This window comes from Solanum pennellii, chromosome 5 (genome assembly GCF_001406875.1).
Source record: "Solanum pennellii chromosome 5, SPENNV200".
Classification (NCBI taxonomy): Eukaryota; Viridiplantae; Streptophyta; class Magnoliopsida; order Solanales; family Solanaceae; genus Solanum; species Solanum pennellii.
The window spans coordinates 6,751,283-6,767,741 of record NC_028641.1 but is presented as its reverse complement, the minus strand read 5'-3'; the positions used below and the strand labels follow the sequence as shown (position 1 = coordinate 6,767,741).

The window sequence follows — 16,459 nt, the reverse complement described above, 5'->3', positions numbered from 1 at the left end:
TGAAATGGTCTACCAGTAAAAACTAGGCCCGAACATAAACGAACAACGTCTCTAAGTTTCTCACACTACTTTGATATCCATACCCTCGTGTGTACACATCTTAGGTCAAAAATCTATTCAAAGAGCTATATGTCAGCTAGCTCATGGAGTTTCTTCTCAATATATAGAATATAAATTTATCTACAATTTATATTTATGTTTTCCTCTTACATCTTTCCCTAATATTGAAGACTGAAGTGTTATGTTTTTCATCTTTCTATGAACAAATAATATTTTTACAATCTTTTATATGCTTTATTTTGTATAGATTTATATAAATTAGCATGAGATATACGTGCAGCAAGTAATCAAACACACTGGTACGTGCATTATCATTATGTTATTTGCCTTAGCTTCAACTCTTCGAATATTCTAGATTCTTCTTTGAAATACCTTTAATTAAGTAGTAGATAAATGTTTAACACTTCTTAAGTGTTTTAACTGTTCTAAAGGGTCTGTTGGTCAGACTAAGATAACCAAAAAAAATTCAATAGATCATGTTGACATTCAAGATATGTTGGATTGGCTCTACTAATAGTAAGATTTCAAAAATTGACAAACAATACCATGTTACTATAACAAAAACTTTTTAGAGGCATTAAATATTGACAATAATAAAGAGTACTAAAGTTTTTACCGGCATTAGTTAAGTACCATTAGAATCAATGTCGCTAAAGGCTTTAAGGACATATTGCCGCCAAAAATACATATTTAGCGGTAATTAAATAATTGCCGCTAATGATCATTTTTGTTGTAGTGAATTTGAAGCAACAAGTAGAAGGTACACATCTTGCGAATGAACTTCTAATTCAACTTCTTCTATTCCACAAATTAAAAAATATATAGAGGTTATTTTCGATAGACTCCAAATTTGTTTTGTTTATTATGCCTAAAATACAGTAAGTCAATATCAAAATAAATTAGCACTTAATAATTGAACTTAGCTTTTTATACAACTCAGAAGCTAACATATAGTTCCTCCGTTTAAAAAAAATGACCTCCTTTCTTTTTCGTCTGTTTAAAAAAGAATGATATCTCCTTTTTTATAACATTTTAATTTCAACTTTCCACATGGCATGGTTAAAGCCACAAGATTGAAGGACAATTTAATACATTTTACATAACTTTAATTTAGTACCACAAGATTCAAAAATTTTCTTTATTTTCTAATACTCCGTATCAAGTCAAATCAGATCACTCTTTTTGAAATAGAGAAAATATTATTATTTTGATGAAACCACTAGTTGATGCTGACTTTATACTCCAGATTAGAAGTTAATAATTTCAATGCTTAAAAAGACAATAAAGTTGATGGAAATTATTACTCCCTCCGTGTGATACTTTTTGCATTTTGAGATTCAAACAGGTCTATTTTTGATAGTAAGTTTTTCATAGATCCTTTTAGTAACATTTTGAATTATTAATTATTGTGACGCATAGTACTCTTTACGTAGCTTACAAATAAATAAATTTTATTTTTAAAAAATCAAAAATTTCATATGTAAATATCGATTAAAGTTAAACTGTTTGACTTTTAAATAATAAAAAATATCATATAAAATGAGATAGAGGGAATATTTTACAATATCTCCTTTAGCACCTTTTGTCTTGTAGCAAATATTTTATTGGTCTTCTATCTGTGGTGCACTAGAGGAAAAAAGAAGAAAAAGAATTGACAAGTCTTTGTCTATTAGTACCTAATTTTTTTCCTTTCACATGAAAAGAATCAAGTGCAATTATTGAAGATGAAAGAGATTATTGGAGGATGAATTTTGACTACAACAAACAAAAAAACAACAACAAAGAATTGCTCATTTTGGTTAAGAGTACTGTAGATCACAGGTATGCTCACTCATTTGCATCTCTAACCATTAATTAAAATATTTGATATATACACATCTATTCTGATCATTATTCTTTACTTGCAGGATTGGATTTATGAATTAGAATTAGAGGAAACTGAAAAAGATGGCTCAACAGTGTGGTGCAGTGATAGGTGCCATAGACTTTCTGAAGAGAAGACATTTGGATAGATTCATAATTGATCAATTGGACGATGCTAGAACTCGACTTGTATGTGTATCTCTATTTCTGGTGAAATTGGAGGAGGTTTTCCCTGAGAACACGATATCGACACAACTAGGGGCCTTATTTCAACAAGCTCATGATGGATTTTCTGAGATATGTACTTACACGGATCAACATTACCCCATCATAATGACAAAGGCGCTGAAAATATTTACACTCAACAACATTGCTGCGCGACTCGAAGCAGCTTCAAAGCCATTAATATCAGGTAGAGAAATGATATCAGAAGTGCTGAAAATACTCGAACCCGAGAAAATTGCTGAAAGAATTGAAGCTTCAAAGTCATCTAGCCAAATCACTACTATGGAGATGGTGAGGTTTGTCGATTTTTTGCTTGATTATGTAAAGGATCCTACCCTTGTGAAGCTGCGATATCTACGCGCTTTCTTCATATTAAGTGCAAGTCGATGCATTGAGCATGAGAGTATGCATTATTTCTTCATCCATGTTGAGAATGTAGCTTATACTGCACTACAACTACGTTTCAAATGGATCGACAAATATATACATATGATCAGTTATGAGTTGCACAGTTTGATAAGTTCTTTAAGTCCTGATTTAACACAGATACATAAGAACCTCTTGACAGCGTTAAAATCATCAAAATCAGAGACTACATTGAATTCCGAATGTATGCTTGATTTTGTTAATGTTCTACTAGAGGATCTAAAGGTGCATCTACACTGTTGTCAAATTTGGGGGCTCAAAGAAGAACTTCTTAACAGTGTTCATTTTCTACGGTGCATAGAACATGGAGGCACTCAACTCAGGATATTCAGTTCTCTTCAGTCACTTATTGAAGATCTGGTGTTTGAGGCAGCATTAGTCATCAACGCCTATGATGAGGATCTTCTTTTTGTTTTGAAGCCGAAGCTTAATCATGTCAATGTAGTAATCAAAATGATTCAACTACGTAACAGTGAAGCAACCTTTCTCCTGAGAGCTGACAGTCTTAATCTGATTGACTATGCTTTAGAAGAGCTGATAGTCGTGACAAATTTTCTCATGGATTCATTGGAGCAGTGCAAACAGCAACCTAAGATAACTGATCTTTTAACTCTTATCCAATCTGTGACTAACGAAGCATGTTCGGCTGTTAAAAATCTTTTAAGTTATCCAAGAGGAGAAGACTTCGTCAGCGAAATGAATCGCTCACATTTCCAATTGCTTCTTAAGTTCAACTTTATTAAGGCAGCAATTAGACAGATGTGTTCTACCATTTGTGCTTCATCAACTGAGATACATCTGCTGAACTTTCTTCCTATTAATTTTGAGGTCATTGGTTCTTACTTAAACTCCTCAAAGAAATCATCCTCTGGTCACCGCAACATGGATTCAGTTATGATGGATTTTCATCAATATATTATTGACAATCTGCTACTGAAGCATGAAACTGATTTGTCATTTACAGTTGCAGATGATGTTAAAAAGTTCTATGATGGATTGTTGCTCCTGTTAACTTATCTTCTTGATACTCTATCTCAGTGCAGTGGATTTGGAACTACTGTAATTGAGGCCAAATCTGCGAATAGCAACAAAAGCAATCTAATTCTTCAGTTTTTGACGGTGGCTTTCAAGCTTATCGAATGTGAGAGAAGTTTGATGGATCTACAGAAGCACAAAGCCACTTTGAAAGCTCACATTCTGGATCTGATTAAAAGTTCTCATGAAGAGCTTATTTATCTTAGAGTTTTTCTCATAGATGTTCTCAGTCAACACACAGTCCATAATGTCTTAATGCATGCTGAAGTGACTGCCAACAAGATAGCACAAATCATCAAAAGAAGAAGCACTGAGGAAATTGGGCTTTTATTATCTGAGATTGAGTCTGTCAAGGTAGAGATCAGAAAAGTATGCTTTCAATTTCTGGATGCATCACCTTACAACATGACAGATGGCGAAGACCTTATTAGATTCTTATCGAAACACCAGGACTGGCTGCTCAACTTTGATGCCTTTTCAATTCCTTTTTTGAAGAAACAGATTCCAGAAATCAAAGGCAAACTATTTTATTTGGGTTCTTTTATTGCAGATATTGTACAGCATCGTGATATGCATAAAGAGCTCAAAGACCTTGTGAAACGTGTTCAAGATATAAAGTTTGTCTGTCTCTTTCCCATCAGGGATTCTGCACCTTCTTGGTGTTACAGGCTACATCTCTCTGATGTCAAGCAATTGCTTAAGTTTGTCGAGACAGAGGTCGAAATGATTTGTCTCAAAGTTCCAGATTTTTCAAGTCATAGCTTCCCCAAGATAAATGAACTAGGATTTCTTGATTGCTTCCTGGGAAAATTGGATGAGATGTTAAGTTCTAAGCTTGAGTCAGTTATCGACTTAAAATGCCAAATTGAGCCATTGAAGGAGGGCTTCTTGTGTCTAAGAACGTTGACTGATCATTTCCCAGAAATCTACGATGAGCATGATGAAGTTTATAGTCTTATAACAAGAGTTACCGCCATGGCATACAAGGCAGAGTATGTTATGGACTCGTGTTTGACCAATTCTTATCCACTCTGGTACAAAGTTTGTTGGATTTCTGAAGCTGTTGAGAATATTAAGCTTGTAAATGAAGTTGTTAGGGAAACATGTGAAAGAAAAAAGGTAGATGTGGCAGTGCTCAAAATTAGAAAGACCTCAACTCATCTTGTGCCGTCTTTATCAGCTAATACTCCAGGATCAAATGAAGAAATGGAGAGTTTCCAGGAGGCGATGGACCAAATGAAGATGCAGCTACTTGGAGGTTCGCGTCAGCTAGATGTCGTCTCATTGGTTGGGATGCCGGGAATTGGTAAGACTACTCTTGCCGAGAAGATTTACAATGATCCAGTAATCACCTCTCACTTTGATGTCCGTGCTCAGTGTCGCATGACTCAAGTATATTCATGGAGAGATTTGTTGCTTGCCATTTTGAATGGTGTGCTTGAGCCTAATGATCGCAATGAAAAAGAAGATGGTGAATTAGCTGATGAGCTGCGCCGATTTTTGTTGACCAAGAGATTCTTAATTCTCATTGATGATGTGTGGGATGATAAAGTGTGGGACAATATACATATGTGCTTCAAAGATGCTCGGAATGGAAGTAGAATTATACTAACAACCCGTCTGAGTAGCGTTGCCAATTATGCTAAATGTGAAAGTGAACCTCATCATCTTCGCTTGTTCAGAGATGATGAGAGTTGGACATTATTGCAGCAAGAGCTGTTTCAAGGGAAGAGTTGTCCGCCTGAAATTGTTGATGTGGGGTTTCGAATAGCAAAAATATGTGGAGGGTTGCCTCTCTTCATTGTATTAGTTGCTGGTGTTCTCAGAGAGAAAAAGATAATAAAAGCAGAATTGTGGAAGGAAATAGAAGAAAGTCTATGTTTGCTGAATATTGATAGCTTGGAAGAGAGCATGTCTATAATTGGATTCAGTTACAGGAATTTACCCCAACAGCTGAAGCCTTGTTTTCTCTATTTTGGAGGACTTCAAAAGGGGAAGGATATTCATGTCTCAAAGTTGACTCGGTTGTGGGTAGCTGAGGGTTTTGTACAAGCAAATGAAGAAAACGGACTAGAAGATGCTGCAGAATGTCTCTTGGAAGATCTTATTAGTAGAAATTTAGTCATGGGCGTGGAGAAGAGACCCAATGGAAAGCTCAAAACATGTCGTGTTCATGATCTGTTGCATAAGTTCTGCTTGGAGAAGTCCAAACAGGAGAATTTCCTTCTTCATATCAATGGGTATAAAGAACTATAATGATTTTATCGTATTATTGTTTATATCAACTCTCATTTTCATTATTTTTTCTTTGAACAGATTCAGTGGAGAGGATTCATTTCCTGAAATGTGTATGGATTACCGGTTGTTTGTTCATTCTTCTGAGGATCAGATTGATCTGTGGCAGCCATATCGCTCAAATGTTCGCTCTTTGCTTTTCAATGTGATTGATTCAGATAACTTGTTATGGCCGCATGATGTCTCTTTCATCTTTGACAGCTTCAAACTTGTTAAGGTGTTGGATTTGGAATCCGTCAACATTGGTGGTACTTTTCCCAGTGAAATACAATTTCTAATTCATTTGAAGTATTTTGCTGCTAAAACTGGTGGAAATTCAATTCCTTCATGTATAGCTAATCTTTGGAATCTTGAAACTTTTGTGATAAGAGGATTGGGAGGAGAGGTGATACTACCTAGTTCACTTCTAAAGATGGTTAAAATGAGGAATATACATGTAACTCATCGTGCTTCATTTAGTTTGCATGAGAACATGGGCGAATCACTTGCGGACTCTCAGTTAGATAATTTGGAAACCTTTTCAACGCCACATCTTGTTTACGGTGAAGATACAGAGATGCTGTTGGGAAAGATGCCAAAATTGAGAAAGCTGAGTTGCATATTTTCGGGTACATTTGGTTATTCAGAGAAAGTGAAAGGAAAGTGTGTTTCTTTTCCCAGATTAGAGATTCTAAGTCACCTTGAATCCCTCAAGATTGTCTCCAACAGTTATCCAGCTAAACTTCCTCATGTCTTTAGCTTTCCCTCAAGACTTAGGGAACTGACTCTGTCAAAGTTTCGTCTACCATGGAGCCAAATCCTGAGTATAGGAGAGCTTCCTAACTTGAAGATTCTAAAGTTACTTCTCAGAGCCTTTGAAGGGGATGAATGGGAAGTGAATGATTCAGAGTTCCGTGAACTCAAATACTTAGAACTGGGGGACCTCAACATTACACGGTGGTCTGTCTCCGAGGATGCTTTTCCTTTGCTTGAACGTTTGGTTTTAACCAAATGTAAGCGTCTTGAGAAAATCCCTTCTCATTTTGATGATGCTGTATCATTGAAAAGCATTGAAGTAAACTGGTGTAGCTGGGATGTTGCTCATTCAGCCGAGGAAATTCAAGCAATTCAGCGTGATGAAATGGCAAATGATGCATTCAAAGTTACAATACAGCCTCCAGATTGGGATAGAAATTCATCTCCTTGACTATTATCTGGTATGCTCTTGTCATGTTCAAAGTTACAATACATCATCATGCTTTTTCCAATTACTTGAATCTGATTCCCTTTCTCAGAGAATGTTCCGTTCATTCACGCTTGTATCCCTTTCTCAGTGAATGTTCCGTTCATTCAGGCTTGCAAACAAAAGATGTTTCATTCATTCAGGCTTGCATCCCTTTCTCAGTGAATGTTCCGTTCATTCAGGCTTGCAAACAAAAGATGTTCCGTTCATTCAGGCTTGCATCCCTTTCTCAGTGAATGTTCCGTTCATTCAGGCTTGCAAACACAAGATGGAGGAGGACCTCAGCTAGTTGAAGGATCTTCAGCAATAAGTCAAGTATTTGAATTAATTTCAACTCTTAGTGATTTGTGTGAAACTTTTAATGAATTTATGAGCAAGAGCTCACATCCTTTTTCTAAACTTTCTGAAACAATTGGATATGTGAAATTATTGTTATCAGTGTGCTACATTTTTTCTTAATCAGTTCATTCAAAACTTGTCCTCTCGGCACGTGAAAGACTTATTTGTCGAGATCAAGATGATTGAAGATATATCGTGTGTACCTACAAAGATGAATCATCAAAGTTTGATTGGATGTACAAGTGATCTTTTTATTTATGAGGTACAAGCATATGCATGGATGAAAAAACATTTGGTTTTTCTGTCATTTCAATCTTTGTTTTTCTCTTATTTCAAGCTTTTTTAACTCCGGAAAACTAGATCGTTAAACGCAGTGATGAGGAATGGCCAGCTTCTTTATATCACCAATTGCAAAATGGGCTTTGAAATTGGCACGTCTTGCAGAGGATTTCTCTTTTATTTAGTTTTAGTTTTTGGAACAGACATATTGCCTCTGGCTCCCATTCTTGATAGAGAGTTGCCTATTTACTGAATGAATACATATTTCCTTTTTTTTAAAACTAAAACCCGAGACCTCTAGTTGAGGTGGAAGGGTTGCATCCATCACAGATGCCTCTTGGTGTGGGAGACCTCCTATTTCTGCCAGAAAAATATGTTCAATAATCAATGACTAAAACCATTTTAGTCACCACAGAAAATTATGTTCAGCCCTAAGCGATTTGTTTATAGATTCGTGATTCGTGATCAAAAGATTATTATAAATCGAAATGTGCTATTTCGTTTGTTCATAGATGTGTGAGAAATGAGAAGGAAATACTGAACCAAGAAAAACAGCCACGAAAGATAGAAGTCCCTTCATCTGTTTCTGTTAAGGAAGAATTTCATAGACTCCAAATACCGACTATTCATCAAGACAAGTCAATTTCATTCTTCACAAGACTCATAACAGTACCTCAGAGCTCCATTTGTCCTGCAAGACGATTAAATGGATCAGCAACCTCATTCTACATAATCTTAGAATACATTTCATACTAAATGAAAAAAGAAAAGCTTATATCAGAGAAGAAAAGTTGTCGACAGCATCAAATTCTTATGTGTTGTATACTCAAACGAGACATGGGGGTGATAAGATAAAACAATGACAGCATTTCCTTAAGATCGGGAAATCCATATCTTATTACAGATGCACAGCTTAATTGTCTTCCATTCTACTGTTCACAATGACGGGCTGCAGAAGCAATGATCAATATATACAAGAAATATATTACTTACTTTGAAAGCACCATCTAGTGACTAGCAACAAATACATATATCCCAATATTTTAGATCTGCGATCTACTGTTTGTCACCCAAAGTTCTAACTTAGCACTAGCAAGTTGATCATTACTCTTGCATTTTTTGTCGTTTCATTATTAGCTACAAATATGTCCAGTTTAGCCTGAATATGTATTCTTATAAGTTCTTGATGAGATGTGTTTGTACAACCATATCGTCTCTGCCAGTTTATGCCATTTAGCTAATCTATTGTGGTAACCTACTATAGCCTGAATTCCAGAGACATAATTAAGTAACCTCTCCATAACCCAATTTTCCTTTAACATTCTCTTCATAGTAAACAAGATGATATTTAATAAGCAAGAAATCCCAATGGGCCAATCATCCCTCTACCCTTCTCCTCTTAAATACAAGATTTTTGTTTGCGACAAGGTTCAAACTCGCGACTACACCTAACTCACACATCAATTGTTTGCAGTACCCCGTGAGTACTCCTCCTTAGATCCAATCTTTCAACTATATATAACATGGCTGTGTGAATTCAATGGTAAAGAAGTTATATTTGGGAGAAAATTCTTTTTCTGCAGTTCAGAACAGAACAATATATGAAGAATTATGCAATTTATATAAAGTTGGCACCGGAGACAGACAGAGCAAGGTAGGGTTGAAAGGATCATCCAAACATTACTACTCTCTTCGTCCATTTTAATTTATCATATTGCGCTTTTCGAAAGTCAATTTGACTTAAATTAGATTAACTTCGATATTTCAAATAAAAAATTTAGATATTCAAAAAGTATATGAACAGTACTATAAATTGCACTATTTTGCATATCAATATCGTGAAAAAATGCATCTTAAAATATCAATTAAAGTTTTTATAATTTGACTCTAAAAATAGAAATCTACAAACAATAGTTGTTTTAGACAGAGATTCTATTACTTTTCAGGTATATAAATTAGATATTTTGGCCTAAGTTTTCATATTATTAGCAAAAATTCCGACTCCGGATCTACACATTATAAATAGTACTAGTTAAAGAGATTAGAAGTTGACCTGGTCATATTGAAGCAAAGGCAGAGTGTTGGCAACCCTTAATCTTATTAGTACAAGTAGGAATATTCTCAAACTCCTTAGCTGGTAATTTTTCAGATAAAAATCCAACATGAAATTCAATCATCTGAGACTGATCATCAACACTAATCCCAGTTACAGATACCCATACAAACAACTTCTTTGCTTGTATTCCAGTGACATCAGACACAGATCCATAACTCAACTTCCCTTTAATATCTTTTTGGTAGTAAACAAGCTGATCTTGAAACTGTACATAACATGGATGTGTGAGTTGTACAGTAAAAGAACTGTCTTTGGTGGAAACAGTGTATGATTTCACATTGTTTGGGAGAAGACCCTTTGGGAGATTGTAATAAGGAAGGAGATCATGAACATCATCATATTTATTTGAATGGCTAAGATTGAAGGATAGAGAAAAGATGAAGAAGAACAAGAACAAAAGCTCTGACTTTGGAGAGAATAAGGCCATTATTGAGGCAGAGAGACAACTAATAATGGGCCAATCAAGAGGCAAAATAGAATTCGTTAGCTAGACAGCCTATTTAATTGGGAAAACCAAAATTTCCGAAATACTGTGTCTCTAAAATTTCGATCATAGTCTAGGAGATATTTATGTATTTTTTCTATTTAATTCAATTATTTTGAAGTATGAAAAAATTTCAACAATTCACGCAATGTGAACACGCTAGAGGAAGTAAAAATATTAGTGATTGTTTTACGCTTCAAGCTCGAAGACAACCTATTTTATTTCTTTCTTAAAATAAACTAAAGACGATTAAATTATAATTAGAAAATTGAATTACTATAAACAGATTTAAATAAGTGGAAATTATCGATTTTATCTTTTTTACAAAAAGAAAATAATACTATATATTCTTGAAAGTTTGCTAAATAATTATAATATGAAACAATAGTGACTCAAATAGTAGAAAAGATAAACCACAAAAATGTACAAAAAGATTCAACCAATTAACAATAAACAATAAATTAACCTAACACCATTGTTTTATGAATATGTAGATATTGAAACTTTGTGAGAATTTACAAAGCATGTTCAATTTTAATTGGACTCTACAAAACATGTTCAATTTCAATTAGGATTTTTGAAGACTATTTAAATTAAAACTCTAGTCATGTTTATATAAATGATATTATATTTTTAGACATCTCGAATATTCCGTGAATTCAAAACTAGTAACTCCTCGGAGATTTTCAAGTATTTGCTTTCATCTACTAAAAGGATATAAACCTTACAAAGAGCAATTCGGTTTTTAAACCACGGAATGCCACTATTTTCAATTCGTGTTCTGATAAAACAAAAATGGGGGAAAAAAGAAGTTACAATAATTCTGTTTCTTCAATTGACAATACGTATATACAAGGGTAAATGACAAAAATCACATACTTTTAATGCAAAATTACCATTTGTCCCTTATAAGTTTATAATTATAAAAATCCCTCAAACTGATACAATATATAAGTGCTGATACAGTAATCTTATTCGCGAGATACATTAATCGTTAAATAAGATATATTACATTTTATACATGATACGCTAATATGATGCGCGAAATACATTAATTTGATGCGCGAGATGCATTAATTTGATGCGCTGATACATTAATCTGATGTGTGAAAATGAGAGATTTTGGGAATTTGTGGCATAATACATAAATGTGCGCTTTAACTTGGTTTTGAATCACATTTATGCCCTTCAACTTTGGGTGTGCACAAGTAGACACTTAAACTTGTATAAAGTTGAACAAATAGACACACATGTCCTATATGTCATCCTACATGTCATTTTTTGTCCTACGTAGTGTCATACGTGTATTGTGTCATGTAGGACTCATGTGTTTATTTATTTAAAAGTTGGATAGTTAAAGTGCCTGTTTGTGCAATATGAATGTTGGAGGTCAAAGTTAAAATTTGAAGCCAAGTTTAGGGTCCAATATATGTATTATTGCCTATATTTATGCCCTCCAACTATGGGTGTGCACTTAAACTTGTATAAAATTGAACAAATAGACACAAGCGTCCTACGTGACATCCTACATGAAAATTTGTGTCCTGCGTGGTGTTCTACGTGTATTGTGACACGTAGGATTTATGTGTCTATATGTTCAACTTTATACAAATTTAAGTGCCTATTTGTGCACACTCAAAGTTGGAGGGCATAAATATAAAATGAGATTAAAATAAAGGGTATATTTATGTATTATACTAATATAAAATCTGTATTTATACATTTAGAATTTTTTTAGAATTCTTTTAGTATATTTCGCTTGTCAATATACAAATAAGGTAATTTTGTTATATATTTTTCATAAATGGTATACAAATAGTTAGGATAAGCATACACAATTTCTGGATTTATACACTTAAGAACAAAATTATAAAGAATTTCAAATTGTACAAATTCTGAATTTATACAATGAGAAGATGAAATAACATGTGAAACTATAGCCACAAATTAAAAATAATTGAAACTTATATCTATATTACATAATACGCCCTCCGTCCGTTATTGTTTGTCATGATTTCTATTTTTAGAGTCAAATTATAAAAACTTTGACTAACATTTTAAGATGCATCTTTTCATCATATTAATATGAAAAAATTGTAATTTGTAGTACTTTTCATGTAGTTTTAGAATATCTAATTTTTTTTGTTTAAAATATCAATTAATGTGATCTAATTTATTTACCTTTAAAAATTAATTAAATTGACTTTCGATAAGCACAACATGACAAACATTTCTGGACGGAGAGAGTATACTCTAGATTTTTGTCATTTTCGCATAATTTATCCAAATAAGCTATAATATTATTTTAATAGTAAATTTTACACGGTTTTACCTAATTCTCTATCTTATGTATAAATAGAAATTGTATCTGACAGTTTTTTTGGTCACATTTCTCTCATTTATATTATATACTAGTTTCCGTGCACGCGCTTTGCGCGTGTAATCCATGTATTATTTCTTAAAAGATAATACTACTAAATAATAAAATATGTCTAATTAAGATTTTTTACTTTGTTTTACTACTAATTGTGACACTCCAATTTTCTGATCTCCAAGTGAATGCATCGAGATAATAATATGAGAAATTAATAAAATAAACTTTGTTTGTAATTCAAAAAATAAGTTTGCAAAGCTAAAAGGAAAAATAACAACTATCTAAATTAAATTTCTTGATAGTTCCGTTTTATTGGTAGAATAATGCTAGATAGTGTAAGATTAACTTTGAGTGAAGGAAAACAAAACCTTTTAACTTTTTTAATGAATGTGTTTTAAGTATTGTATTAAATTTTTATCCACAAACACTTTAAACTAATTAGTTAACTATAAATACTTAAAACTAAGATGTAAAAAGTTTTATCATTTATATTTTCAAAATCAGGTTATTTATGAATAACTACTATTTTTATATAAAATTTAATTCTGTCATACATAACTTATCCACCATTAATCTAATATTATATGTTTCACCTTTTTTTCCATAAAAAGAAAAGAAAAGAGTAAACATCCTATTTTATCACATTCATTCTTAAAGATGAAAATTAATGTATATATCAAAATTATAAGTACGGAGAAAAGAAAAAAAAAAGGTACACATGAGCAAGATAATTATGCATTTCATTTTGTTTGTCTCTATAGTGAAACTGAACATTTGAGCATACAAAATACAAATATGAATTTAGAGTAACTTGCTAATAAAACAAGAATTCAACTATATGAAGAGAGACAAAAAAGTCTTATTATAATTCTTACTACAAATAAGTATAAAACTAACACATCAAGCTCCGATGCTTAATTGAATTCTCATCTATTCTCGTAACTGCATCAGAGAATCTCACAACTTTCACCTCAAATTGTGACATTATTTCACATGTTTAGAATTCCTACATACAAGAATTGTAGGAGTAGTAAATAAAAGTTCTTCTTGAAAAAGTTAAATTTATAGAACAAAATTATGGAAACATGAAAAGTCACATGAATTATTGTTAAAATAAATATAAAAAAGATAGAGATGGAATTTAATTTTAAAGATACATGAATCTACTTTAATTTCTTGATAATTACTCATTTTTATTTTTATTTACATTTATGTTAGAAATTTGAAACGTCAAGATTATGTAATGAGAATAAGAAGATTATATATATATATATATAAATTATATAAGTTTTAATTTATTAGAGGGGCAAAATGGTAATTCAACTTTTAAGTTTTGAGCTTCATGCTTATAATAATATATGATATGATATATATTTGTCTCCGTGTCTTAACTCCACCAATTTAACATGATTCATTTCATTTGCTTCTAGTTTAAATTAGATTTTTTTTTAATTCGCGCTTTTGTGATTATTCATATCATGTAAAATATTATTTCACGGTAAATACATCTATATACTTGTTCTTCCAATTCTTTTTTTATTTTGTCTATCCCAATATTTAATATATGAAATTCTGAAAGTTATTTGATGTTATACAAATTTAGAAAAGTACAAGGTAAAATCTGGTTATCATCTAGATTAGATATTTGTAGAGAATCATGGAATAGTCTAGATTTTATAGTATCTAGAACCATTCATAAGAGTGTATAATATGAAGAACCCAAGATATTTCATATATAGAATTTATAATAAACAATCTTGAAGAAATAATTAGATTAAAACAATTATCAGAAGAAATTTATAATAAAATATATTTTACTCTACAAAATATATATCTTAATTTACGATGAACGTATGATGAATTCCGCACCCCCAAAAGATTTTCAAGAAGTTCTACATTTTTCAAAGTAATGAATTGAGTGTATGAAATGTAAAAAAAATTGTTTTCTTGATTTCTCGAAATTGACAAGTAAAGAAAATATTGGACGAGTAATTAGGGACAAAGTGATTATATCAAATAACGACTATCGATGAGTTAAATTTTAAAAATCGTATATAATTATGGACAAACTATGTGCAGGTTTTTGAAATTACCATACTCATTTTGCGAATCTCGCAATTCTCGACTGATTATTTGACTAATGACTATAACTTCTGTTAATCATGGTACTTATTCCGTTTCTTTCATTCCGTGTCCGCACTGCGTCTGTAAATTTTTATTTTTAATTTATCTTTGCAACACATTTTAAGGGCTAAAATTTTCTCTCGACATCTTTCTTTTATTTAAATCATTAATCAAACATATCTATAAGCAGGGGATCTGCGTTCACTATAAAACCTACACTCATCTATTCCTTTCAAGCTTGATCCTTCCCTTAGATTCATTATCTTGTTCGACTGAATTCGTTGGTTCCATGTTGATCGTAATCCGATTTAAAAACTTTCTCTTATATATTCCCTTCATCAAGTCATCACCAACAATCAACTTATGCTAGAGAAACATAATTATATATTAACTGAATTTACTATAAAAAATTGAGTATCAATGAAAGAAAGAATAAAGAGAAAACTCAGCAGAAACAAATTTGATTCATAATGAAAAAACTCCATAAGAACCCCTAAAAAGAGAAAGAACATAGAAAAAAATTCAAAAAACTGAATGAGCGAAGGCGCGAAAGAGGAGCAATAGTAACGTTAGCGCCAAAGATAATAATAATAATAACACCACAACTATATCAATAAAAAAATTGCATCACAAAATAATTTTCATCGTAAGAATCTCAAAAAATTCAAAAAGAAAAACAACATAACAATTGACGTTGAGAGGAAACTTGATCAAGAAATTTTTCCAAAGGAAAGAAAAACTTATATAAAATGATGAATGCAATAAATATACTTAAAAGATTAAAAAACAAAATATATCACCTAAATTTAAACAAAAATGAAATGTCCATATAAACTTATCTCTTAAATAAAAAAACGTGTAGAATGATTAAGAAAAAGGATAATTGTATAGAATGATAAACTAATAATATAAAATAAATATAATAGCTATTATTTAATTTATTTGTGTTTCATAGCAAACTGTTTGACAGTGCTCTCTCCCTCATATGCTCGCTCACCACTCTCCCTCTCTCGCTCGCTTCCTTCCCTCGTCTCTCTCGCTTTATACAATAAACTTGTATAAATTGTGTTTCTAATTGTATAACGCGAGAAAAAATTGTATATACACATGCAAATACATATTTCCGCCTTATACACTTATAATTATACAATAAAAGTACATCTCTGCCCAAGTCTCTTTGTCTTTCTCTCTTTCTCGTTTGATACAAATTTAAATTGTATATAATTTCTCTCTTTCTCGTTTTATACAATTCGATTCAATTGTATATTCCCTGCCAAAATCTCTTTTGTCTTCTCCCTTTCTCGTTTTATAAAAATTCAAATTGTATATAATCGTGCTATACACTTATAACTATATAATTCGTTTTATATACTTCGTTTACAATTCTCTGCCTAAATGTTTTTCTCTTCTCGTTTTATACACTTCGTTTATAAAATTTCCTTCAATTATATATGTATAACGAATTATATATATATATATATATATATATGTTTGCTATGTAGCAAAATTATATAAACTTTGCTATAGCATACATATAAATTTGTGTTTTATATATATATATATATATATATATATATATATATATATATATATATGAAAGTTGCCATAAAAAAACCC

At 31.9% G+C, this 16,459-nt stretch overlaps 2 protein-coding genes across 6 annotated transcripts; one reads left to right on the top strand and one right to left on the bottom strand.

The window, feature by feature from the left end:
• The first annotated feature begins 1,712 nt into the window (after positions 1–1,712).
• Positions 1,713–7,772, top strand: LOC107020439 (putative late blight resistance protein homolog R1B-16). 5 transcript variants are annotated; one of them, XM_015220803.2, is made up of 4 exons: positions 1,713–1,881; positions 1,968–5,849; positions 5,926–7,100; positions 7,309–7,772. In XM_015220803.2, exons 2-3 carry the CDS (start codon positions 2,008–2,010, stop codon positions 7,088–7,090), a joined length of 5,007 nt encoding a protein of 1,668 aa, XP_015076289.1. In that variant the 5' UTR covers positions 1,713–1,881; positions 1,968–2,007; the 3' UTR covers positions 7,091–7,100; positions 7,309–7,772. The 5 variants fall into 5 exon arrangements, with proteins under 5 accessions (XP_015076289.1, XP_027772761.1, XP_015076287.1 ...); XM_027916960.1 differs by having other exon boundaries at positions 7,270–7,772; XM_015220801.2 differs by having other exon boundaries at positions 7,179–7,772.
• Positions 7,773–8,202: 430 nt separating this feature from the next.
• Positions 8,203–10,343, bottom strand: LOC107020440. The gene is made up of 2 exons (XM_015220804.2): positions 9,798–10,343; positions 8,203–8,435 (listed from the first exon to the last, which is right to left on the bottom strand). Exon 1 carries the CDS (start codon positions 10,285–10,287, stop codon positions 9,802–9,804), a length of 486 nt encoding a protein of 161 aa, XP_015076290.1. The 5' UTR covers positions 10,288–10,343; the 3' UTR covers positions 8,203–8,435; positions 9,798–9,801.
• Between the last annotated feature and the right edge of the window lie 6,116 nt (positions 10,344–16,459).

What these genes read in the sequence shown, in the direction of transcription:
- LOC107020439 (XM_015220803.2), top strand. Translation starts at nt 2,008, where the DNA reads ATGGCTCAACAGTGTGGTGCAGTGATAGGTGCCATAGACTTTCTGAAG. An exon ending in TTCCTTCTTCATATCAATGG is followed by an intron (nt 5,850 to 5,925) that starts GTATAAAGAACT and finishes TTCTTTGAACAG; the next exon opens with ATTCAGTGGAGAGGATTCAT.
- LOC107020440 (XM_015220804.2), bottom strand. Translation starts at nt 10,287, where the DNA reads ATGGCCTTATTCTCTCCAAAGTCAGAGCTTTTGTTCTTGTTCTTCTTC.